The sequence below is a fragment of the Mus caroli genome, unplaced genomic scaffold, assembly GCF_978045245.1.
Source record: "Mus caroli unplaced genomic scaffold, Mus_caroli_1 scaffold_4, whole genome shotgun sequence".
Classification (NCBI taxonomy): domain Eukaryota; kingdom Metazoa; phylum Chordata; class Mammalia; order Rodentia; family Muridae; genus Mus; species Mus caroli.
Window position 1 is genome coordinate 67,436,022 of NW_028227259.1, and position 23,977 is coordinate 67,459,998.

The 23,977-nt window shown below is 44.8% G+C and overlaps 1 protein-coding gene across 4 annotated transcripts in view; it reads left to right on the plus strand.

Annotated features, from left to right (window-relative positions):
- Nucleotides 1-1,481: 1,481 nt before the first annotated feature.
- The window catches only part of Fam114a1 (family with sequence similarity 114 member A1), a 71,199-nt gene continuing 48,703 nt past the window's right edge, over nt 1,482-23,977 (plus strand). For 2 of the 4 annotated variants that reach the window (XM_021162251.2, XM_021162252.3), the window contains exons 1-2: nt 1,482-1,529; nt 11,176-11,531. In XM_021162251.2, coding sequence (XP_021017910.1) covers nt 11,184-11,531 — 348 coding nt within the window. In that variant the 5' untranslated portion in view covers nt 1,482-1,529; nt 11,176-11,183. Of the gene's footprint in view, nt 1,530-3,741; nt 3,814-3,837; nt 3,983-11,175; nt 11,532-23,977 lie in introns of those variants that run through there. The other 2 variants (XM_085836711.1, XM_085836712.1) reach the window with 2 other exon arrangements.

Here is a 23,977-nt window from a genome sequence, read left to right on the forward strand (position 1 = left end):
ATCAGTCTTGAATGGCCCCCCTCAGAGCCCCTCCCACTCCGAACGTTTTTTCTCATCTTCCTAAAAAGAAAAAAGAAAAGGGCAACAAACTAGCAGAAGTCAACTGTCTTAGGGTTTCACTGCTGAGAGCAGACACCATGGCCATGGCAACTCTTAAAAAGACAACGTTTGATTGGAACTGGCTTATAGGTTCAGAGGTTCAGTCCATCATCATCAAGGCGAGAGCATGGCAGCATCCAGGCAGGCATGGTTCAGGAGGAGCTGAGAGTTCTAAGTCTTCATCTGAAAGCTGCCAGCAGAGCAGTGCCTTTCAGGCAGTTAGGATGAGGGTCTTAAGTCCATGACCACAGTGACACACCTACTCCAAGGCCACTCCCAGTACAACAAGGCCACACCTCCTAATAGTGCCACTCCCTGGCTCAAGCATATACAAACCGTCATACCAACAACTGACTACTTAAAACTGAGAACTCCAGGGTGGTGAAAAATCCCCCCAAGCACACAAAGTTCTATTCTAATAGGTGTTTATTGTTTGCAACTGCACAGAAATGCACAAGCAACTCCTCAAAGGAAAGAAACACACAAACGGAAGCTGCCTAAAAAGAGAGAGAAAACCAGAAAGGAGGGCGCGCATGAGAAATGGTGACCAGTCAAACCTTGGAGGCACATACCTTTAATCCCAGGCAGAGGCTGGCAGAGGTCTGAGTTCAAGGCCAGCCAGGTCTACAGAGTGAGTTCTAGGACAGCCAGGGCGACACAGAGAAACTAAGTGGTGCAACCCCATCCCACTCCGCCCCACCCTACCCTACCCCCTGCTGCCATCAGAGAGGGGGGGTGGGGCGAAGGCAGAGGAGAGGAGAGGAGAGGAGAGGAGAGGAGAGGAGAGGAGAGGAGAGGAGAGGAGAGGAGAGGAGAGGAGAGGAGAGGAGAGGAGAGGAGAGGAGAGGAGAGGAGAGGAGAGGAGAGGAGAGGAGAGGAGAGGAGAGGAGAGGAGAGGAGAGGAGAGGAGAGGAGAGGAGAGGAGAGGAGAGGAGAGGAGATTTTGTTTGCTTTGGACAAATACATTTTCCACGCCAAATGTGCAATTCCCAGGCCAAAGAGAATGAATTTGGGCTTTGATCCACATTTCCAAGCTGGCCTTCTAGAAAGCATGGCTCCTTTGATTCTTTTTACTTTTGTTTCTAATCACATCCCACTCCCATCGCTGACGTGGTCAGAGAATTCCACCTAACTTAGAACCGGGAAATCCCACGGTGAGGCTAGGGGACTCCTTACAACGTGCAAGGCTCCCCCAGTGCTTCGTAATGGAAGGCAGGGGACCCTGCGCTCTGCCCCGACCACGGATCTGGGACAGCGGAGTTCGGAGTTCGCAGCAGGTCAGGGCGCAGTGGGGCCGGGCAGGGGCGGGGGAGGGCGGCCCGGGGCGGGGCAGCTTGGCCGGTCCCTCCCCTGCGGCCGCGTCCCCGCCGGTCCTGCCGACGTGGCGGGGCGGGACCCGGGGCTCCCGCGCGCACTCGGCCGGCCAAGCGGTAAGAGCCCGGGGCGCCCTCTCCCCATCCCCTTCCCGGGCGGGAGGGGACCAGAGCGCTGCGACCCTTGTCCGCTGTGGGGTGTGAGAAATCACCGGCGGAGAACCGTCCCGAGAAAGCAACTTGCTTGGGGACGAAGGTCGGGGGAGACGCGGCCGAGGGCCCTGAGTGGGTGCGGGCGTGTGAGTGTGTGTGTGTGAGTGTGTGTCGCTCCAAGTCCACGCTCATGCACACACCCACACGCCCGCACGCCCGGTCTGCATCCTCGTCCGGCCTGGAGCTCCGTGGAGTCCGCTGCCAGAGGCTCGGCACAAGCCAGTCTGGAAAGTTTCCCCAAGTGTCCCAAGTCTGGGGCGGGCTGTAGGGTCCTCCCAGCGCGACGCTCTGAGGGATCCAGTTCTTGCTAGTCAAAGACCTCCATTCCTAGGGTGGGCTTGCCCTCCCCCTGGGAAAACCGAGCACAGGCCTTGACCTCCATCCTGGTCCATCATCCCTCCCTGGCGTGCCCCCCACCCAGCATGCCTGCGCTCCTGCTCCCCTGAAACACCCTAAACTAGCACCTCTTGGGACCCCTCTTCCCCACCCCAAAGGCAGCCCCTTTGCCCAGCCGGCTTGTCTTCTCCAAGGAATCTGGTGAGTATTTCCCAGCTGTCAGTCAGTCCTCACTTGGATTTCACTGGCTTTTCTTAAAGAAGGAGGACTTTCCGCAGACTATGGGAGCACTATTTGGGCCATACCATCAGTGTCCACTCCCGAACCTCTTGATAGAAGCTGATGGCTTTTTAAATCAGCAGCCCTTGAACTCCTCCCTGGGACACCAGAACAAGAGACACAAGGTCATCCCGAGAAGCCTCTCTTAGCTCACCTGACTTCCTAGAGTTCTTTCCTCCCAACCCATGTCCTAGACTCTCTCCTCCATATCCTCTATCAATCCTGAAATGCTCTGATTAACTTCTTACATTGAAAGCTGCCAGCGATGGAATGAAACTCCAAGGGTGGGATTTGAAGCACAAGTGAGCCAGTGTAGAAGGAATTTGGGGACGGGGGTGGGGTGGAGTGGGTGTTAGGGGGTGGGGAGTCGGGGGGCTTCCTGAATCTTGGGGATTCAGATGTGTAAGTAGTTATTTCTTTCATCAGAGCAGGCTTATGTGAGGCATCGTTTTTCGTTCAAATCAATATCAAACACAGTATATTTCAGTTGAGTAAATATTTGTGGGTCAGAACGAAGCAAGGGCTCGTGGTTCACAGGCTTGAAGGGTGACATAGACGAGTCTCCCAAAGGCATTCGAGAAGTCTGCGGAAGTCTCAGAAGAAGAGATACAGGAGCAGTTAAATTTTTAGGAGGCTATGGAGTAGACAAAGATCAGCTTCAAAGTTAAAGATGACATCAAGATGCTGGGTAGCCATGGGAACCGGAATTGGCCTGACCGGAAGACAAGGCATCAGTGGAGAGGCAGCCAGCCTGGGGGTTTAGGAGCCGTGTGAAGAGAGAGGGCCAGTGCTGGGGGGAACAAAAGTTTAAGTGTCGAGTTGCAAGAGATAGGGTTGTGTGGACTGTGAAGGGCCACACAAACACTCCTGTTAGTATTCGTTTGTTTGTGTGGATGGATGTGTGTCTGTGGGCCATGTATATGCAGTGCCCACTGAGGCCAGAAGAGGGCGTTGGATTTTTCCCTCTGCTGCCCCCCCCCGCGCGCCCCCCATCCCCGGAGGGGGGGGTTGGAGCTATTGAGGGTTGTGAGCTGCTATGTGGGCGCTGGAAACCCAACCCATGCAAGTCCTCTGGAAGAGCAACCTGTGCTCTTAACCACTGAGCCACCTCTCTAGCTCCTACTTAGTTTATAAGCAACGCAAATACAGTTCTCTTCTGTGCTTCCAAAAATACCTGCCAGGTATAGAGGCAGGCCTGGAGTCAGAGTGTGTGCACTGCGAAAACTGGACAGATCTGGGAGCCTCTCCTCTGTGAGTTTACTCTGAGTCACACACTTTTGTAAAGTAAGAGACAATCTGGGACAAGTTTCATGTAACCACATTTGTATCTCACCAAGTGAGGCTACTTAAAAAGGAAGCCATCTACTGTCACTACATTTTCGTGACATTTTAATACCAAGAAAAGCACGGATGCTAAATGGCCCAATGAAGACAGAGCTTTACTTCCAATAAATTTAGACTTAGGAAAATCTTGAAACCCTCTCCTCATTTTTCTCCGCAGTCGGGACTTGGGGACAAAGTTTCCAGATCAGGTTATCCATTCCAGCTTGACACAGGAGGGAGCTGAAAGCCGGTGAGAACGAGGGAGTTGTTTGCCTACAAAGAGACACTGCAGTCAGACCCAGAGGCCACTGTTTGGGCTTTCCACTTCAGAATCCAACTCACTGTTCCTTCGTGCAGCCTCTGGTCTCAGACACACGGATGTGTATCCTGACGGTCTAGAGCTCATTTCTGATGTCTAGGTATTTGCACATACTCCCATCAGCCCGAATACTCATGCCAAAGGCATGGTCAAGATTCTCCCTTGCTCTAGTTCAGGGTGTTGTTTATTATGCTGTTTTGCACAGTTCTTTCTCTAGTTTTCTTTCCTTTTAACTTAATATTTTTTTCAGTGCTAGGAATCAGACCCAGTGCCTTGTGCATGTTAGGCAAGCACTCTCCCACTGAGCCATACACCATCCCTGGATGGCTTTTTAATGGTCCTGTTCTAGCGCCTTATACATTTCTCATTTCTGAAATATAGTCCCCGTGCCTCTCGCACTTACTGGGGGTGCCATGATACAGCCGCCCCAATGGTTCTTGGGGCATTTTAGATGATGAATAAATTTGCTCATGAAAAACTAACTTATTCCCAGTCCACAATGGCTTCATTATGCACCCCTTTCCTCTCCTTGGGGTTTCCTGAAGCAGCTTCCTTGTTTCTGTGGGTCAAAGCCACCGACATGGCTGCAGAGATCACTGTTCCAACCCCAAATCGGGAGAGACTTCCAACCATGCAGATTGGATGAGCAGCACCGACCCAGGACACATGGTGCTCACTCGAGTCCCCGTGCCCTGCCCTAGTCCCTGCTCAGAAATGGCTGTCCATTTAGAACACAGTGTCTGGTGGTGACAGACAAAAAGGCAGTCTTAAAACTGATGACACGTTCCCCATCACAGTATCATCCAGAACCAGTGAAGGTCTGTCAGGACAAACAGACGGAAGACTTGGGATGTAGCTCAGTTGGCAGAGTGCTTGCTTAGTGTGCCCAAAGTCCCAGTTTCATCCACAGCAGGGCATAAAATAGGTGCGTTGGTGAATGTCTGTAATCTTAACACTCCAGAGATGACCACAGAAGAATCAAAGGTGCAGGGTCATCCTTGGCTATATAGAAGGCTAACCTAGGCTAAATGATATCTGATCTTAAAAGAAAGAAAGAAAGAAAGAAAGAAAGAAAGAAAGAAAGAAAGAAAGAAAGAAAGAAAGAAAAAGGGAAAAATATTGTTTTGATCTTTGTTTTGGTAGGTAATAGAGAAAAATCAGGCCTGTGACAGAAAACAGAAAAGATTAAGGTAACTAAGTGAATACAGATTAGGAATATAATTAGAAGTTAAAACAGGACTCATCCCCATAATTATTTTGGCCTTTCTGCAGTGTGGGCATTCTGTAAATTCATTTTAACAACTTCCACTGAAAACTTTGTGGATGATTCTTTGTTTCTGAAGGGCTGGTTTTTGCTGTTGGTTGAATATAACACTAACACCAAGAGGAGACCTTTAACTGCAGCAGTCTTTCTGTGCGTTAGCTGAACTAACTGAAGGCCATTTGGTCACCAGAGGTGGCTGAGGCTGGGGGTCCTGCCCTCTGCTGCTCCCCCACACAAACAGTATTCCCATGAGTCTCCCTGGGTTTGTGCGGAATACGTACATGTACACTAGCAGTCAGGCTTGGTTATAGCCTGTCCCTGGAAGCCTGTGGTCCTTGCTCATTGTTCTTTTAGGCCTGTATTCTAGAGCCAGGGCTGATCCAGTGCCCAGCTAGCTTCAGGCTTTAGAGTTCTGCAGTCAGCAAGAAGCTATGGAAAAGCCCAACCCCAAAGGACCTTGTTGGGCTTGATACAATCTTAGACCCATACATAGAAGGACAGAGGACACCAGAGCATTGTTTCTAATGGGAGCACATGTCTTAAGGACTTGCCATGCCAATTTCTAACCAGGCATATGCAATTTGCCATACCCTTAAAAACCCTAAAACATCATTCTAAGAGGATGAAGGCTGAGGTCTCTCCAAGGGTAGACACCCAGTGATAAACCATGACGCTTACTAAAGAAATCTGAGATTGTGTGCCTGAGCTGAGCAACATAGATATTAGCCAATCATCGTAAGATATAAATTAAAATTTATTAACATGCACATAGGTCATATGGCACATGCCACAGGACATTAGAATGCCTGAGAGTGTTACAATAATGGAAGCATCCATTGTGGTTTTCATTTGCCCACAAATGTTTATCATGTCCCTGCTAACAGAAAAGTCAAATTGCAGTACATAGGGATATATATCTTTAATCCCAGCGCACAGGAGGCAGAAGCAGGCAGATCTCTGTGAGTTTGAGGCTAACCTGTTTTACAGAGGAAGCTCTAGGCCAGTCTACATATTAAGACCTGGTCTCAAAAAGAAAACAAAAAACAAGCTAAAGAAAATGGAGTTGATTGGAGCTTCTTAGTCATCCAGATCAATAATAAGGATGATCAGATTAATGTACAAAGAAATAAAAGTATTAGGTAAAGCCTATGACTAGCTGTGGCTGACAAAACCAAAATGAAACAAACAAACAAACCAAAAAAAAAAAAACAGATAAAAATGATGTGGATGTGAGGATGTGCTTGTGTTTCTTCCGGAGCCTGTTGTCCAGGTTACATCCAGAAGATCAGTCAGGAAGACAAGAGTGAAAAAGAGATCTTTCTTACTCCTTAGAACCCACACACACACATACACACCCTCCGCTCTGGGGCTAGATAGTGCTCTGTGTGCTAGCTTAGACAGTACGTATTTCTGTTTCTGTGGCCTTACAGCCACATGGTCTGTGTTCCATCTGCAATGATCCACCATTATCAAGAAGTGCTAACTGCATGTGAACAGAAAGGTTCATCTATGTTCAATAAAATTTTATTTACCCAGGCAGGGAAGGGCAAAGAGCAAGATTTGACCAGCAGGCTGTACTTTGCCAACACCTTATTCCAGACCAGGCCCAATTCACAGAGACGTTTTCATTATCGGCTTCCCGCTGACAACACCTCGTCAAGTGTTCCCTGATGTCCAGTCTGTTCCATCTCACTCCTGTAACCCAACACAACAGCCTCTCTCAGCCCAGTGGCCTTCAGCCATCTTTACTACTTCAGCAAGATTTCAGACAGACTCTTTGGTCTCCCACAGCTAATGCTGCCTGCCTTAGACCTCAGCCACCAGCCAGAGCAATGAGAATAGCCTTTGCCTTTCCCAGCACTAGACTTGCAGGAGTGTGACATCCCAAAAGTCCATACTTTGGTTTAAAAGGAGATATTCTAACTTAATTTTAAGAATTTATAGCTAGAGTTTCCTCCCAAGGCCCATGTACTTGCATGGACAGTCTCATCATAGCATCATTTGAAACCACTTACCATAAAAGCACAGACATTCTTAGTGCAGTCTTCAGTGTTGAGCATATTTCTTGAGCTTTCTAATATATGCAGAAATACATGTGCAATATACATATTCATAATTCATATTATACTTCATTGATAATTGAGAAAAAATTAATATAATAATATTTTAATATATAGCCAAGATCCTTGTCTTTCCTGGGTTTTCAGTTTAATAAGAAAAATACCTCAAGTGACTTTATTCAGATAGTTCAGTTTGTCCTAGAGGAAGCAGAAGCAAAGCATTCTGGGAATTTAGAAGAAGCATTACATCTAGGGGAGAGACACCAAACATGAACAAGTGATGGTTTTACCTGGACCTTAAATACGCTAGCAAAACAATGCACTAGACAAAGACAGAGAGAATACTTAGCAGACATCTTATCTGATTGATTAGCCAATACCAAAGTCCATGGAGTCATGCTTGCCACCATAGAAATTGTTTTGTCTGTGCTGTGCCAAGACAGTAACTACCTCCAGCTTACTTGGCCATCGGTGATTCAGAGCTGCTCTGGACCCACTCAAACCCATTATGTCCAATTCATCCAATTGAGCAGCCCTGAGGTTGTAAACGAGAAGGGAATGGCAAAGCCCTCCGAAGGTTCTGCTGCCCCTCCCAACCGTGCTGTGTCTTACAGCATTAGTGAAGGGCGTGTCTTCTGGACTCGCCCGTGGTGGAGGATCAGATTTTAATAACCAGTGCAGTCTGTTGTGAATGTGTCCGCAGACAGTAAAGTTGTCTCATTTAATGTTTGGAATGGCATAGTGGGAGCTAAGTCTAACGGGATCGCACCTCGGATGGCGGTAGAAGTATGTGGCTTCCCCTCAAGGGGACAAGGAATGGAGAGGCTCTGAGATGCATCCAGGATAGCCCTATAAGTAGAACCAGTAGAATGTGGATTTGGGGAATAGCTGAAGGGGAAAAAGGAAAGTCCAGGGGTGAAACTACAGAGCAGCTCCACACTGAAGACCGTCAGGGAAGAGAAGTGGGGAAATGGGCGTGGCTTCTGAACACCAAAGCTCTGATGGGGTTCAATCTCAAAGTCACGTGTTTCTCGAACTTTATTTCTGTCATTTACTAAAGATATGTCTTCACTAAGCCTCAGTTTTCTGATCTGGAAAATGGAGCTTACCATACCTAGCTCACAGGAAACAATACATTTGCATAGCCTGGCTAAGGTGAGCGCTCGGTAAATCATAGCTCTGGGTGTTTTATAGTCTCTGTTTTAATTCAAAGTTTTAATTTGGGAATTTTATGCAGGAGTACTTTATTTACATCATGTCCACTGTTCTCTTCCCCTCCTCACATGTCCCCCACTCCTTCTCAAATTCCTGACCTCTTCTTTAATTATTATTACATATGTAGGTATATATGTGCAAATATATGCATACACGTGTGCACGTACCTGCTGAGTCCATATAGTGTTGCTCTTCTGTCTATTGCTTATGGCTGACCACTTGGGATTGGGTAACCTATCGGGGACTCATCCTTGAAGAAGCCTGTCTTCTTAGTAACCATTAATCGCCTGGAGCGCTTGGTTTAGGGGCGGAGGCTAGTGAGACTTCTGCTTCCCACTTCAGCATGTCAGCTGCTGTTGTCGTTACGTGGCTCTTGGTTGGGTGACTATGTTGTGAAGATTTCTTGGGTGCAGCTTCCCTGACTTCTATGGAAAGCGTGATCTCACAGCAGACACCCTGGTCCACTGGCTCTTATAATCGTTCTGCCCTCCCTTCCACGGAGTCTCCTGAGTCTTAGGTGGAAGAGTTGTGTTGTCAATGCATTAACTGGGGTGAGGCACCCCACAGATAAGTTTTGACCATTTGGGGGTTTCTGAAATGATCTCCATCTGCAGCAAAGAAGTTTCTTTGATAAAGGGTGAGAACTGCCTGTCTGAAGACAGAAAGACAAGCATTTAGAATGAAGTTAGAAATTATACTGGTTTAGGAAAATGGCCATAGTAGATTCTCTTTAGAGCCCATGACTTCTATATACTATATATTCTTAAGAGGGTGAAGTTTTCCTGGACAACAGCACTGAGATTTAAAGCCTGTTATTGGGAGAAATGTAGGATTTGTTGTAAGAAATACATAAGGCAAGGAGACCTGCTGTTAAAAAATCCCAGCACTTGGGAGGCAGAGACTGTTGGATCTCTGAGTTTGAGGCCTACCTGGTCTACAGAGATGTTCCAGGATAGCCAGGGCTACACAGAGAAATTCTGTCTAAGAAAAAAAAAGGGGGGGGAGGAAAGAAGGAAGGATGGAAGGAAGGAAGGAAGGAAAGAAAGAAAGAAGAAAGAAAGAAAGAAAGAAAGAAAGAAAGAAAGAAAGAAAGAAAGAAAGAAAGAAGGAAGAGGAGGAAGGAAGAAAGAAAGAAAGAAAGAAAGGAAAGGAAGGAAGGAAGGAAGGAAGGAAGGAAGGAAGGAAGGAAGGAAGAGAAAAAAGAAAGAAGAGAAAGGAAGGAAGACAGACAGACAGAAAGAAAGAAAGAAAGAAAGAAAGAAAGAAAGAAAGAAAGAAAGAAAGAAAGAAAGAAAGAAAGAGAAAAAGAAAGAAGAGAAAGGAAGGAAGGAAGAAAGAAACAATAAGTTGTGGAATGATGTCCACTTGGCACTAAAATTTCTTATTGGCATATTAAGCTATTGTTTACAAATCATAAAATCCACTTACTATGGAGTTTCCTGTGTTTAGGCATTCTGGTTAGTGGTTTTTGGTGTATTAACACATCTATACAGCCAGACACCGCTCAACTGCAGAATATTCTTGTCACTTCCAAGAGAACCCTCCTCTGCATTAGCAATTACTGCCACTCCTCCTCCCTTGAGCCCCTAAAACAGCCACTTGTCCATTCTGTGTTTGTGGAATGGAGGTAGGTGTTTGAGAACCACAATAAGCAAGTAGTGGATGAAAACTGTTACAAGGACTGAGGTCACCAGGAGCCATGTGTGTCTGTAAGTCCTTGTGTGTGTGGATGATGCTGCAAAAATTCATAGCACTTATTAAAATCAAGTTCACAGATACATTTTTTTCTTCAAGTAAAATGTTCTCACTCATTCACACATTCATTGGTTGTGAGTGGAGGGTTCCCTTGTGGAGTCAGAGGACCACTCTCAGAAGGACGTTCTCTCTGGCATAACTCTGGTGGCTACCAGCCATTCTTTATTCTTTTCTTTTCTTTTTTTGTTTTGTTTGATTTTTTTGAGACATGGTCTCTTCATAGGGAGCCCAGGCTGTCCTCACAATCATTTTCCAGACCAGAAACCCAAGGGCATACATTGAGGAATCGACAGAATTAAAGTTTGAGGCATTTCTGTCCATGAGACTGAATCCCATCAGAGCCCCATCAGCAGTGCTGGCTGCCTCTTACAGCAGATTCTATTACTTACACAATACACATTTTCTCTCTTACGGTGTAGAGGTCAGACTGGATCAGACACCGATTTTTCTTAGGCTTAGATCAAGATGGTGGCAGGGCTGGGTCCTCCTAGACTCTCAAAGAGAAGAGTTGTTCTCTTGCCTTCTTCAGTCTCTGGTAGCTGCCCTAGTCCTTGGCTTATGCCCCTCCACCAACACCACTCCCACCCCACCCCTGCCCATCCTTAAAACACCTCACTTCAGTCTCTGCCTCTGCTTTCATGCCATCTGCTTCTCCACGTCACTCCGCTTTCCCATCATGGCCGCTGCACTGAAGAGTAGTGGGGACACTCATCATTATGTTAGGGTCACTCAGAGAAATGAAGGCAGCCTTCCCATGCCCAGATCCTCAGTAGCACCCAGAGTTTCTACTGCCATGTAAGAAAGCACTCACACATTCCAGGGTTAAAAAAAATAGGCATCTTTATATGTCTACCTATATAGAGTTACATAGCGTTACTTAGGTCACATAGAGTTACTTCCTCGTAGAAGGGAGTTTACCCCTACCTACTAGGCCTAATTCAGTTACTACATGCTTTGAATGAATGTTACCAACACAAGTGTTTGTGATCACGTTTACAGATATTAAAATGTCTGATGATGCTCGTGACACCATAGCCAATGGAGTCGGAGAAGATGCTGCTGAGATGCCCGACAGTGACTCCCCTGCTGAAGAGGCAGCAGAAGTGCAGTGTGGTCCAGCTACAGCTTCAAACGAACCAGCACCAGCTGACCACACGGAAGAGCAGCCTGAGAGCACAGCTGCATGTGCAGAGTCCACCCCTACAGGGATTCTGGACCAGTCCAAGGCCAGTGCTGCCGACGAGACTCCCCTCAATGGAGAAGTAACTGAAGACACCCTGGTTGAGTGCATTGATTCCGTCAGCCTCGAGGGAGACACCGGATCTGAAATACCTCTGAAAGAACAGAACGATGCGGTAAGAAAAAAATCACCATATTTTAACCTAAACTCTCCCTGACAGCCAGTGTCTGGCCACTGTTGCTAAGAACACAATGCCAAGAACCACGGACAAGATAAGGTATCAAGAAAAGAGGTTTATTCTGACTCACAGTTCAATTCCAGGGTAGGGAGATTTTATATATATATAAAACCTTTCCTCCAGGGTCTCAAGGTAATTCAGGGCATCATTTGGCAAGAGATAGTTGTGCATAAGACACCTTGCCAATGGCTGTTATAGCAGCCCTGTTCTCAGTCTAACTCACTGATGGATTAAGCCCAGGAATGAGCTCACCTGTTTGTAATGGCAGAGGCCTAACCTTTTGTGTTTGTTTGTTTGTTTGTTTGGAGTGTTGGGAATAAAATTTGTGGTCTCTCCCATTCTAGACAAGTTCTCAACCACTGAGCTACAGCCTTGGTCTTCTAGCTAGTCTTTAAAGGTCCCGCTTCTTCTTCTCCCTGGCAATTAGATTCTAATGTAAGTTTCAGAGGGAAGTGGAAAACCATATTCTGAGGTGACACCATGTTCAACCTATCAAGCGCAGCACTCTATGCAAAGCTCTGCCACTGAGATGGGAGAGTTCTAAGTGTGCTGTGACACCATATTTGTCCTTAAAGCATGCTCTGTGGTGGGAGGGAAGACACTGAGAAGAGGAATTTGTGGATCTAATATTTGTATTTTGAACATTGCGTTAAGAGTCATGAGAACCATCAATTCCTGGACATAGCCTGTATGCCAGGAACTCTTCTGGCCACCTGGTTTGCAATTCTCTCTATGTAACAGTTCCAAGCTAGGTATTCCTGACTCCAGTTGATAGGGGAGGCACCTAAGCTCAAAAATGATATGGAGCTTTGTCCTGCACTGCTTAGTTCATATGTATAATTGTGTTGGCCTTAATAATTCCACATTATAAGGACCAGGAATCTCTGGATAACCACAAGAGCTATGCTGCATAAGTTAAGGTCTACTGTAGAGACCTTCAACATTTAGACCACAAGTTTATTATCACTTGTCACCTTCCAGGGGACTGGAAGCAACACTCACTTGGTGATCCTCCCCTTGGTGCCTACACCTGCCCCTCTGCAGGATAAACTAAGCCAGTGTCTCCCTGTTGGTCCTCCCGTCTTGTAATAGGAAGAGTATTTGAGACAAGGTCTTGCCATGTTCCTCAGGATAGCCTCAAATTTAGCCTCCTGACTTAGCCTTCTGAGTGCTGAAATTATAGGCACTTCTTGTGCTACAACAACATAGCCATCTAAGCTTGGTTTCCTGGTACTTCCTGCTCCAAGGCATAGAATAGGAGGTGAGCTGTTAGGGTGATCTAGAATGATTGCGCATGAGGGGGTCGGGGTCTAGCCTTCACAAAGTACTAGTCCTGTTAATCTTGAGGTGTGCTCTTCAAGTCACCTAGAAGTGATTGTGTATAATGTTCTGAGAGGAGACATGGGACAGAGAACCAAGAGGTCTGATCATTCATTTTCCAGTGGCCATTGCCTATGTTAGTTTGGTCAAGAAACATTATATCTCTGTGTCTGAATTTTTTTTCTCTATAAAATGAAGAATTTTCACGCGAAGATTTTAGTGATGGCTTCTAATGTTTTATGATTTGTATTCAAGGTGTGGCTTCTCTTTATTTTCCTCAACGGTTTGACTCTCAAACCTGCTCAAAGATAATATGAGCTTCCAGAGGGAGGAGGGATTGGTTCCCTATCACTGGAAACATCCAACCGTTTGGCATTGCCACAGGTTATCTACAGAGTTCACTCTCAAGAGACACACAATCAACTTTAAAGACAAGGGAAAAAATGGGAAACAATCTCATAGTGTCTTAAGAAAGTTTACAATTTTGTGTTAGGTTACATTCAAAGCTATCCTGGTGCAGGGTGGACAGGCCTGGAATTCTAACTAAAGCTAAATGTTCATTCTGTGAGGATGGCGTGGAGGAGGCTTGAGAAACAGCTGGGCATTTGGATCAGATATGGAAAATATCCACAAGGGCTTATCTCTTCTGAGATAAGGCCTTTGAAGCCAGCCATGGACCTCCTAAAGTATCGCAGACTCTCAGACCTCAAGTCAACTCTCGGCTCTAGCCAAGCATCCCGGTCACTGGGGATGCTTACGATGTCCTGACTCCTGAGTTCCACCCTAACAGAGTCTGATTTGTGGATGGTGTTCTGACATATGCCTTCTAAGGAACTTCTCATGTTCATCCAGAATTGAAAATAATTGTTACAAGGCAAAGAACCTTGAGGGAACTTTTTTTTTTTGTTTTGTTTTGTTTTTTGTTTTTTTGTGGTTTTTCGAGACAGGGTTTCTCTGTGTAGCTCTGGCTGTCCTGGAACTCACTTTGTAGACCAGGCTGGCCTCGAACTCAGAAATCCGCCTGCCTCTGCCTCCCGAGTGCTGGGACTAAAGGCGTGCGCCACCACGCCCGGCTTTTGAGGGAACTTTTAATGACTCTTGGAGTAGGTGATCTCTCGGTATCACTTCAGCTTTAAAATATTGAAGTGCTAACCCAGGGTTGGGTGTTTGGCACATTGATAGAGACTAGCATGGGCCATGGTCCTGGACTAGGTTCTTCAGTGTTTGGAGGATACTAATCCGTCCTTTTGGCCCTAGGTAGCTTCTTGAAAATTAGTCTTTAAATAGAAACAACAGCCATAACATACCCAGAAGTAGGAGGGGAACACACCTAATTTCCAAGCTGGCAATTTGTGTAGTGTTTACCAAGTATACCAAGAGATCCTGTTATTCACCCGAAATAAAGCAAAGGAGGGAAGGGGTGGGGATCCAAGCTAAGTCTTCCTAATCCTGAACCCATCCTGCATATTTGCTGTTTACACTGCAAGGAAGACATATGAAACTGCAGGTATCTCTGCTGATGGATAGACACAGGATGAGCACATAGCTTAAGTGACAGAGTGCTTGCCTAGCATGCAAAAGGCTCTGGGTTCAACCTTAGTGTCAGATAAAAATCTCAGCAGGATGAAGAAGCAAACGGATCAAGTTTAAGGTCATCCCTGACTATACAGTTGAGTTTGAGGCCAGACTAGGCAAGAGAGACCCTGGCAACAGATATCCCACCCCTACTCCCTAAACACACACATACACACACAGAGAGAGAGAGAGAGAGAGAGAGAGAGAGAGAGAGAGAGAGAGAGAGAGAGAGAGAGAGAGAGAGAGAGACATTCACCTCCCTGCTGGCATTGCAAGAACCTTGGAAAAGTGAGCATTTCCTCATAGCAAACATCCCAGAGATATTGAAATGGCAGTGTAGAGACTGTCCATCATCCATAGCGCTGGGTCTGAGGCTCTGAGTGTTTGTGGCCCTGCATCTGGAGCTTAGATAGAACCAAGGAACAGGACCAGTGTTTCTGCACACATGTCTTAGGGTTTTACTGCTGTTAACAGACACCACGACCAAGTCAACTCTTATAAATGACAACATTTAATTGGGGCTGGCTTACAGGTTCAGAGATTCAGTCCATTATCATCAAGGCAGGAACATGGCAGCATCCAGGTAGGCATGGTGCAGGAGGAGCTGAGAATTGTACATCTTCATCTGAAGGCTGCTAGCAGAATACTGGGCTCCAGGCAGTTAGGATGAGGATCTTAAAGCCTACACCCACAGTGACGCACCTACACCAACAGGACCACACCTTCTAAAAGTGTCACTTCTGGGCTGAGCATAGACAAACCATCACAACACGTTTGTTCCCAGAAGGGCAGAAAGCAGTAAGGGAGTGGAGGTCAGTCCCAGGCACAGGTTTTCTTTTCTTTATTTTTGAGAATTTCATACATGTATACAATGGAATATGATCATATCTACTCCCATTTCCACCTCTCTAATGCTCCCCATTTTCCTCCAATACATTCCCTGACCCAATTTTATCTACTTAAAAAAAATTCACTAAATTGAGTTAGTATCACCTATATATACAAGGGTGTGAGGTTGCACCCTCGAGCATAGGAAATCTATCAGCAGCCATACCATTAACAAAAATGATTGGCATCCCAGCAACTCTTCCCCATCAATAGATCTTTGCTGAGGGTATGGCCCGGAGACCATCTACCCCATCTAAGTCAGAATTTTGATTGGCTTGATCTTGATCTTACAGGTAACACTAGCTGCTATGCGTTCAAGATTGTGTTAACAACATCATGTCCAGAAGACAGCACCCATCAAAACTTCCCTTACCCTTCAGTTCTTACACTGTTTCTGCCTCTCTGATGTCCCCTCAGCCTTGGGTTAGTGGGGTTAATACAGAGGAATCATGTAGGGCTAACCACTTTCTTTCAGCGCTTTGACCCAGTCCATCTCTCTCTACTGACTGTTGTCCTCTGGTGTGGGAATCTGGGTGAAACCAGGGATGGAAGGGATGGCTAGCCCAGTGGAAGGTGGGTATGATATGGAATCCTACCATCTCAAAATCAACTTAAGCCAGGCATGGTAGTGCACACCTTTAATCCCAGCACTTGGGAGGCAGAGGCAAGTGAATTTCTGAATTCGAAGCCAGCCTGGTCTACACAGTGAGTTCCAGGACAGCCAGGGCTACACAGAGAAATCCTGTCTCAAAAACCAAAAACAAACAAACAAACAAAAAAATCAACTTAAAATGTGAGATGGAAGGATAGTAGAACGTGTGTGAAATAAAGGAAGGGTGAAGATACTGAACATTAAAGAATTAAGCAAGGATGGGAGCCAGGGCATCGGGAAGAGAAAAGGGTAGTCAGTGGGCTAGCCACAGATATGTATTTGTTAAAAAGCCATATGAAAACCCACTAGTTAGTATGCTAAGTTCCAAATACAACTAAAAAAAAAAAAAAAGAATTTGGACAATGTTGCTCCAGAAGACAGGGGTTATTAAATGAATATCAGAGTTCAAGGCAGGCCCCAGAGGGATGCAAAACAATACAGGCTATTGTCATTGCTCCTGGATGCCCACCATGACCGTATTATATGACACTATTGCTAAAGATACACACACTTTGGCCATAGAACATAGAGAAAGTCACCTCAAATGTACCGGGGGAAACTTCTTTCCTGTTGGTTAACTGTCATAGTGCTGGAAGTTACTATTGCATTGCTGGAAGAGAGAACACATTGGTGGTCTTCTCACCAGCACTGGACCCCAAATTCTGCAGGTGCCATAGTGGCAGGGGCCAAGGCAAGGTGTGCCTGCAGGCACAATAGTGGTGCAGGGGTAACCAATCACTTTTTGATTTGCTATGAGGCCTGCTCCACTGGAAAGAATTTAAGGTCTAGTCCTGTAATCCTAGGCAAATGCACATGGCTTGGGCAGTCATAGACCTTATGGTAGAACTTGATATTATTTTGGTAAACGGTCATGCTGTCAAAATTTCCTTCATTTATACTTATACCATGGGGTCAAATTTAAAATCTTCTGTGTAGGGGTAGATTTAGTCTCACTTAAGGAATTACCAGAAAAAGACATTCTACTCTCTCCCTTACATTCTTCCACTGAGTTCCTCAAGTTAATATTAGAAGTAATCAATTTTGCACTTAATCTTCAAATACTGGCCATTTATTATATTCGCCTATTGTTTGATATTTACAAGCAATCTTCTTTCGATGATAAAAATAATTCTATCAATCCAGGTAAAAATAAATCCTTTAGACAAAAACAAAAAACAAAACAAAACAAAAAACCCAAAAAACAAAAATAGATAGGCAGGGAGGAAGGAGGCCCTTAAAATAGAAAGTTCATCTCTAAATTGGTTACTTGTCTCCTGTATACAGGTTCTTTAGTAATGTCAGACTCTATTGGAAAACAGTCATGCTCCTAAAATATCTAAGGTTCTAAAGTATCTAACCCTGATAAAGCCTCATTATCCGGTTTAAAACAAAGTTTCTGTAGGAAAACTGTCTTCAAGAACACACTAAACTTTGTCATGCTGTGCATAATGCCTGTCTATAAGTGACCCGTATCTGCACAGTTACTTTGTATCCAGGTGGAGGCTCTGCCTTGACAAACAAGAGGGCGCCACCAGGACAAGGTGAGAGCAAAGTATGTGTGGTCAGTAGTCTACCAGGTGACAACTGTGACAGTTATGTCACGGTGCCATGTGCAACCTAAGGAAAGGGAGTAATTACTTTGATGCATAGTCTCAGAGGGCTTGGGCCATGGTCACTTTGTCTAAACATCACAGTGGCAGGAACATGTGACAAAGGCTGTTTCACCTCGTGGCAGACAGGAAACAGGAAAGGAAGATACAGGAAGAGGCCAGGACCAATCTAGCTCCCAAGGATATGTTCCAAGTGACTCGTACTTCCTGTGTTTACTGTCTTCTAATAATGCCTTAATGTTGTGAATCCACCAAGGGATGATGAGAACAGTCGCTGTGTTGGCAGCCTCGCATCCAATTGTCTCTGGAAACACCATCAGACACACTCAGAAGCAGGCTTTAGGCTCTCCTACGTTATCTTTATCCAGTCATGTTGTTGGTCAAGACATCCCGTCACACTGCTCTGAAGGATCAACCATCTATGCTCTCAAGAAAACCATCTGTCTGTGGGACTCTTATTCTGGCCTGCAGGCTCAGAAGCCTTGGAGCTAAGCCTTTCTGCAAGATTTACACAAAACATCTGTGGGAGAGAGTCTCTGTCCTACTCAGCCATCAGATATTAGCATGACATCTCCTCTTACACCTCCACCAACTCTGTGCTATCAAGAATCCAAGACACATGGCAACTGCATGATTTCTGCAGTCTAGCCAGGGCAGGCAGTCATATGGAAGCAGTTATAGCTGCAGTGTGAGGGAGGCCTTCAATGGAACATTTATGTAAACCAACCTTTAGGATCAGGTAAGTCTCTCACATCAGTCCAGAGAGTCTTGGGTACTGTCCTTGTTCTTATGAATGTTATATATCAGCCCAGCAACCCTTAAATGACCCAGCCTGGGTCAAGTTTTTCTAGATTCTTGTGTGTGTGTGTGTCTATAGCATGGGGCTGGAGAGATGGCTCAGCAGTTAAGAGAATTGGCTGCTCTTCCACAGGACTTGGTTCAATTCCCAGCACCCACATGGTGGCTCACAACCATCTGCAGCTCCATTTCCAGGGGATCCAGCACCCTCACACAGACACATATGCAGGCAAAACACCTATCAATGCTCATAAAAAAAAAGATTTGCCTACAGGCATGTATATAGGAATATTTTCTAGATTAATGGTTGGTTTATGAGGGCCCTGCCCACCGTGGGCAGTACTAGGCTGGTGGTCCTGGGTTCTATAGGAAACAAGGCTGAACAAACCATGAAGAGCAAGCCTGTGAGTAGCATTCCTCTCTGGCCTCTGATTCAGTTTTTGCCTCCAAGTTCCTGCCTTGAGTGCCTGCTCTGATTTTCCTCAGTAGTGCATTGTGAACTGAGAGTTATAAGACAAAATAAAGCAAGTCCTCTCTGAGTTGCTCTTGGTCACAGCAATAGAAACCCTAAGACACCAGCAGTGGAGAGACAGAGGCAGGACTGCAAGGTCATCCTGGGCTACTTAGTTTGAGGACAGATTGAGCTGTGTATTAGAATAATTGAGATGCTTATTAAGAATCCGTGCTTCTGGCCTGGGCATAGTGGCTCCCACCTTTCATCACTGCAGCCAGGCGGATCTCTGTGAGTTCAAGGCCAACCTGGTCTATATGCTGACTTATATAGTGAGACCCTATCTCAGCAACAACATCAGACCTCTGGGTTCTGCCTTGAAATACTTTTATGCAGATGATCATAGCAGAGAATGTGACTTTATGTCTAGCTGACTGCCCCAGGTGGCATTCCCGCAGTGTCTGTGGATAAGGGTGGGGATTTCTAAAACCAGGATACAGAAGTCTTATAGGATGCAGAGGAGCTGAGAAGAGTCTAAGACCGAGAGACAGCAAAGTGGAGATATTTTGCAGACAGTTGATATTTTAAATGAAACATCAAGGGACACGAGAGGTAAGATAGTCCATGGAAATTGTTTCCTGTGTCGGTTTGAGAATGCTCCTCTGTTCCCTCCCTCAGGTCTCTGTCTATCACCTTGCATGAAAAGGCTCACTAAATTTCAGGGGTAGCTTTATTTCCCTGAGAAGAATCTAGGCATGAGTAACCAGAATTCCCCAGCGTTCAAAGCTGAATGGAGGACCATTGACACAAGGCAAAGGCCTCCCTTCTTTTTATATTATATATCATATTATATTTATTATATTTATTTCTGTGTGTGCACATGTGCACACAGGCATGTATATATATGAGTGCACATGTGTTGTGGTTCATGTGTGGAAGTCAGAGGTAACCTGCAGGTGTCAATCCTCTCCTTCCACCACATGGCTCCTGGGATCAAACTCAACTCATCAGGATTGGCAGTGGCACCTATAACCACTCATTCATCCTGCTGGGCTGAAAAAGTTTCCCTTGTGCCTGGCCATGTCAAGGCAGGAAGACTCTCTTGGATGTGTTTAACTATCTATAAATCTTGAAGACCTTTCTTTTCAGATATTTGGGGTGCTAGTAAAGAGTATGCTGTGTTCACCAGTTAAAATATATTCCTGCAATTTGGAATGCTAATTATCCAACCATCAGCTGTTAATGGAGGCAGAGATAATAGGATTGCTTATTACGGCTGCCTCTGGAGCCTGGGTTTCCTAATGAGAATGCCCTGCTGACCCGGACTGTACATATTTTATTGGAATGCTGACAGCTCTCAGATTGTAGCTTAATCTAAGAAGCCTACATAATAGCATACTATGTATGTAAGAGTGTTCTAAAAATAACCGAAGTCATAACACTGAATGCTGACAGTAAGTAAAAATGGAAAGATAGGGCAGCGGCAGTGCTGTGCTTTGGATATAGTTTGAGTTGGCTCCCTAAGGGATGGGGTTAGAAGGTTGGTTCTCAGTGCAGAACTGAACTGTTGGGAAACTGTACCTCTGGCAAGTAGGGACCAGTGGGCATTCCTAGGGTTCCTGGGAAAGCTGTCCTAAGAAAGGATTAAGGTGCCTCTCGTGAGACTCTTGAGCTCTCACGAGAACGGGTTGTTAAAAGGATGAACCTAAGCAAGTAGTTGTTCTCCGGCTTCCAGTTTTGAGATGTAATTCCTTAATAGCTTAATCTAAGAAGCCTACATAATAGCATACTATGTATGTAAGAGTGTTCTAAAAATAACCGAAGTCATAATACTGAATGCTGACGAGCTCCCACTACTGGGACACCATCCACCTTGAGACTCTCAGCAGAACCAAGCCAGGTCTGGAGTTTACCTTGAAGTCTCCAGAACTGTGAACTCAGTAAACACTTTTTCCTTATAAAATGTGCCTGCCTCTGGTATTTTGTTATAGTAAAGAAGAGTGAACGGGCACTGATGCTATGGAACTAGAGTGCTTTAAATCCCAATCTGTTAAGTTTCAGATCCTACTGAGAGGTCAGGCAATGAAAGACTAACATGAGTCTGTAGCTTGACAACAAGGAAGCCACTGTGACTTTGACGCAGATGGCTTCATAAGGTGGTGGTGGGAGGACTCTTGCTGTCTTTGATGGAGAGGTGATGACAGGACTGGGTACAGAAGATCAGCATCATGCTGAAGAGTTGGGGAAGAAACATAATGGAGCATAAAGCTGGTTTGAGAGAAACCCCTTCTTCCTGTTGAGGTGCTGTGGTGGAGACACTGTAGGCATAGTTAAATGTGAGAAGTCACTGTTGGGAGAAAAAGGAAGCCAAAAAACCTGGAACCAGCCCAGGGTGGGGCAGTGTCAGGTGGTAAGGATAGTGGTAACTAAAAGGATGACACTGTTTCCATGACAACAGAAGAAAGAACCCATGGTTCCTTGGCTTGGGTATCCTTCGATTTGGGTTTAGATGGGTTTTGGTGTAAGCTGATGTGTGTATTGTATAAAAAGGAGATCTGCTTAGATGCTTAATTTGATTTAAATAGTTAGTGTTTAGTTTATTAAGACTGCAATTTTAAACACTCAATTCTTCATCCCAAAAATCATAATTCTGTATATAAGCCCAGCAAAATTGAGCAGCAGTTTTCTAGGGATATTTGTTTAGTGTTTGATTCTTGTTTTTTCCTAGTGACCTGAATGTTTTAAATGTAATATATTCTATATCCTTTCGATTATAATTCTGTATATAAGTCCAGCAAAATTGAGCAGCAGTTTTCTAGGGAAATTTGTTTAATGTTTGATTCTTTTTTTTCCTATTGACTTGAATGTTTTAAATGTAATATATTCTATTTCCTTTCAAGTGCCTCATCTATAGATTACAAAACCTTGTTGAGTACTTCATAATTGTTATAAAAGCTATTAAATATATAAAGTGGGCTTAAAGACCTAAATGTTAATACAGTATTCCTAAATGTGGGCCATTTCAGCTAAAGTCTGTGATGTGATAATTCAGCTAGTCATTGTAAATTGGTTTTCAAACCTTATGACCCTGTTAACTTTCATAAATATCAGTAGGACAGAAAAGGTCAAATGTGCACAAAAAAGCATTAATAGCGTGGCTTTGGTGCTTTAGCCTTTCCATATTTAAGTTTTAAATCATCCTAGAGTTGGAGAAGGTTTACTCATGAGCAAAGAAAATTACTTGGAAATAACTGAGGCCATTGCGAGTGTGACCTTCTGACAGAGCAGCAGGCACCCAGGACAGCTGCAGCCTCATTGCTGTATTGAGGATCCTTTCAGAGTATCTGTGCCGTGAGTTACAGGACTTAAGGAAGACCTGGTCTCGTGGGTCTAATGACGGGCATCCCTGATATGAGATCTACACAGTACCTGATTCCTCATCTCTCCTGGGGATGGGACATCCAGATTGGTCTTTGATCTTAACGCAGAAATATATATATTTCCACCTAAATGTGAATGGTCCTCTAGATATTTACCTTGTACCTATAGTTTTGAACTGGTTCGCCTAAATTAAATAGTTTATTTTCCCAGAGCTCTGACTCAGGGTCTCACACAAACTAGGCAGATGCTTTGTGACAGAGCCACACTCCAGCCTCAGTAAATGATGTGGTCATTTGGGTGGTGGTGATGGTAGTGTTAGGAATGGAACTTGGGCCTTCCTCAAACCAGGAGAATGCTGTACCACTAAGTCACAGGACCAACCTAAAAAGCACTTTCTATTTGATGTTAGGTGGGATGCTAGACATTTAGATGTCTTCTCTATTTAAGGAACTTTGAACTTGATGAAATCCTGCATAGTTAAATATTCTTAGGATCACACAATGGATGCAGTTGTTCAAAGGACCAATTGTGTTTTATTTTTTGTTTAAATTTTATTTATTATATGTGGATGGGTGTTTTGTCTATATGTATGTCTATGCATCACATGCATGCCTAGTGCACACAGATTTCAGAAGAGGCTGCTCGATCCCCTGGGACTGCAGTTATAGATGGTTGCCAGTCACCATGTGAATGCTGGGAATTAAACCCAGGTCCTCTGGAAAAAGCAGCCAGTGCTCTTAACTGCTGAGGCATCTCTCTAGCCCCTCTAATTATGATTTAGATGTCCTTGATCAATCCAAGTCTGATTTGCCCCAACTATACAAGGTCATTCTTCTGAGTTTATGGGAAGGAGAGAAAGAAAAACAAACCATAGTGAGTTCTCATAGGATGCCTTCTGCTTTCTGAGTTAGGCCCTGAAGGTCTGTGTTAAAGGAGGTGAGAGCTATCTAGGTGAAAGGTGAGAAACAAAGCTTTCCAGCAGCATTTAATAATGTGAGAAACAAGTTGATGCACTCTGCTTATTTCGTCTTATTTGGGTGTGTGTGTGTGTGTGTGTGTGTGTTTGTGCGAATGTAGAGGTCAGAGGACTTTGTGGCGAAGGTTATTTCCTTCTGCCTTTATGTTGATTCCAAGAGTTGAACTCATGTCATTAGACCTACATGGAAGTACCTTTACCCCCTGAGCCATCTCATGGGACCTATGCGGCTATTTTATAGGCTCCTAAGTGTGTCACCTAATGACCAGTTAGTGGAGACAATACTTAGGATATATAATTCATGGTTGATATTTATTTAGTTTATATTTTTTGTTAAATGTGCACATCTAGCCACTCAAGGACTTTCTATTAGTTATAGATATCCCTTGTAACTAGTCAGAAGTTCAATGTCAAGGACTTTATTAATAAAGCACAACTGAAGTAGTCGCTTATTACATAGCATTTGACTTTCTGTTTTATTCACTAGCCAATTACCAGCTGTCAGGGCACAGTCAATATCGTAGATCTGAGTCAGAAGCCATCACCCCTGAGTGCATTGTTCTTTCTAATCACAGGCAGTGATTGGCCCAGTGAAAGAATTATATTAGTCATCAACTCACATCTGTCCTCCTGGTGGTACAAAGTTGCTACTGGATTCCATTGCCGAGTGGGATGAATCAATGCAGACACCACAAACGAGTGCAGACAGTCATGAGTCATGGGCGTTCCGCT